The following is a 1,366-nucleotide window of genomic DNA, read 5'->3' as shown; positions in this document are numbered from 1 at the left end:
CGCGAGTTTAACGTAGCTTCAATGCGACTCAGCAATGTGGTCAATTCTTCGTATGTCAATCGTTGCAACCCAAGGGTTCGGTATAATAGTGTTTTGGTGGATTTGACCCCAGCCTCCCATAATCCTCCAAAATGTGGAGCGGAAGGGGGGTTAAAATGCCAACTGATATTACGAGCCGTAAGGTATGCCTGACACTGATTTTGGTACTCCGTAGAATGGATGAGTTGATCGACAGGCTGTAATAGGTTAGCCGCACCTTTGAAATTTGTCCCGCAGTCACTGTGTATTTGTTCAACCGGTCCGCGTCTGGAAATGAAACGACAAAGGGCCATAAGAAAGGTTTCGGATGACAAATCTGAGGCCACCTCCAAATGTAATGCCTTGGTTGTCATACACACAAATAAGCAGATGTATGCTTGACCGGGCACCGTTCGCCGTGTTTTAGAGGATTTCAAACTAATTGGACCGGTGTAATCTACGCCTGTTGTCATGAACGGTTTTATCTGTTGCAGACGACATTTGGGAATGTCACCCATGAAGGGCTGTGGATTGCGTGGGCGTGTCTTGTAGCAAGCAATGCAGAGCCTTAATCGGGATCTAATGACTTGGCGACCTGATATTATCCAATACTGTTGTGAAATTATTGTTTGCAATGTAGTGGCACCGGGATGTTTGTGTTGTTTATGAAAATCATCAATGAGTAGGTTTGTTAGTCGGTGGGAACGTGGCAGAAGTATTGGATGCTTCTGTGCATATGGAATCGTTGCATGCCTTAGACGACCACCAACACGTATTATTCCGTTATCATCTTGGAACGGACTGAGCCTTCGTAATTTGCTGTCGCTTGCACAGGAGTAATTACCTGTTTTGTCAAACTCATCCGAAAATGATTGCCTTTGTATTGTTAGTAGGATCCGGTGCAAGGCATCTACCTGTTCACGAGGAGACAATTGTATGGTGCATGGTTTAGATTTTGTAAAGATTCTTAAACAGTACGCTACAACATGGATGATTGTAGCGAGTGATGAAAATTTGTTTAGTAGATCTTCGATGATAGTCTGGTTTAACGTGACTACTAGAATAGCTTTACGTTCTTCCGAATTTGTTGTATCACAATCGTTGTTGATAACTGTTGGTGGCCATTTATTATGGTCTCGATAGAGAAATTTTGGACCAGACCACCAGAGTGGGTGATGAAGAACCTCAGATGGATAGAGCCCCCTTGAGGCTTAGTCAGCAGGGTTGTCATTCGTGGGAACATAATGCCATATAGACGGTGGTGTCAGTTCCTGTAATTGACTTGTACGGTTGGCGACGAACGTTGTCCAACGGTGAGGCGATGATTTAATCCAAGCCAGAGCGGTGG

General features: G+C 44.5%; 1 protein-coding gene across 1 annotated transcript; it reads right to left on the bottom strand.

The window, feature by feature from the left end:
- Positions 1-12: 12 nt before the first annotated feature.
- LOC111034608 lies at positions 13-1,129 on the bottom strand (the record flags this gene model as incomplete). Its single annotated transcript, XM_022315897.1, has 1 exon — positions 13-1,129. A coding segment is annotated over one exon (1,117 nt), but the record flags the coding sequence as incomplete, so codon positions are not given.
- Between the last annotated feature and the right edge of the window lie 237 nt (positions 1,130-1,366).

This window comes from Myzus persicae, unplaced genomic scaffold (assembly GCF_001856785.1).
Source record: "Myzus persicae strain clone G006 unplaced genomic scaffold, MPER_G0061.0, whole genome shotgun sequence".
Classification (NCBI taxonomy): Eukaryota; Metazoa; Arthropoda; class Insecta; order Hemiptera; family Aphididae; genus Myzus; species Myzus persicae.
Note: the sequence above shows the minus strand (reverse complement) of the source record. Positions and strands in the feature narration are given on the sequence as shown.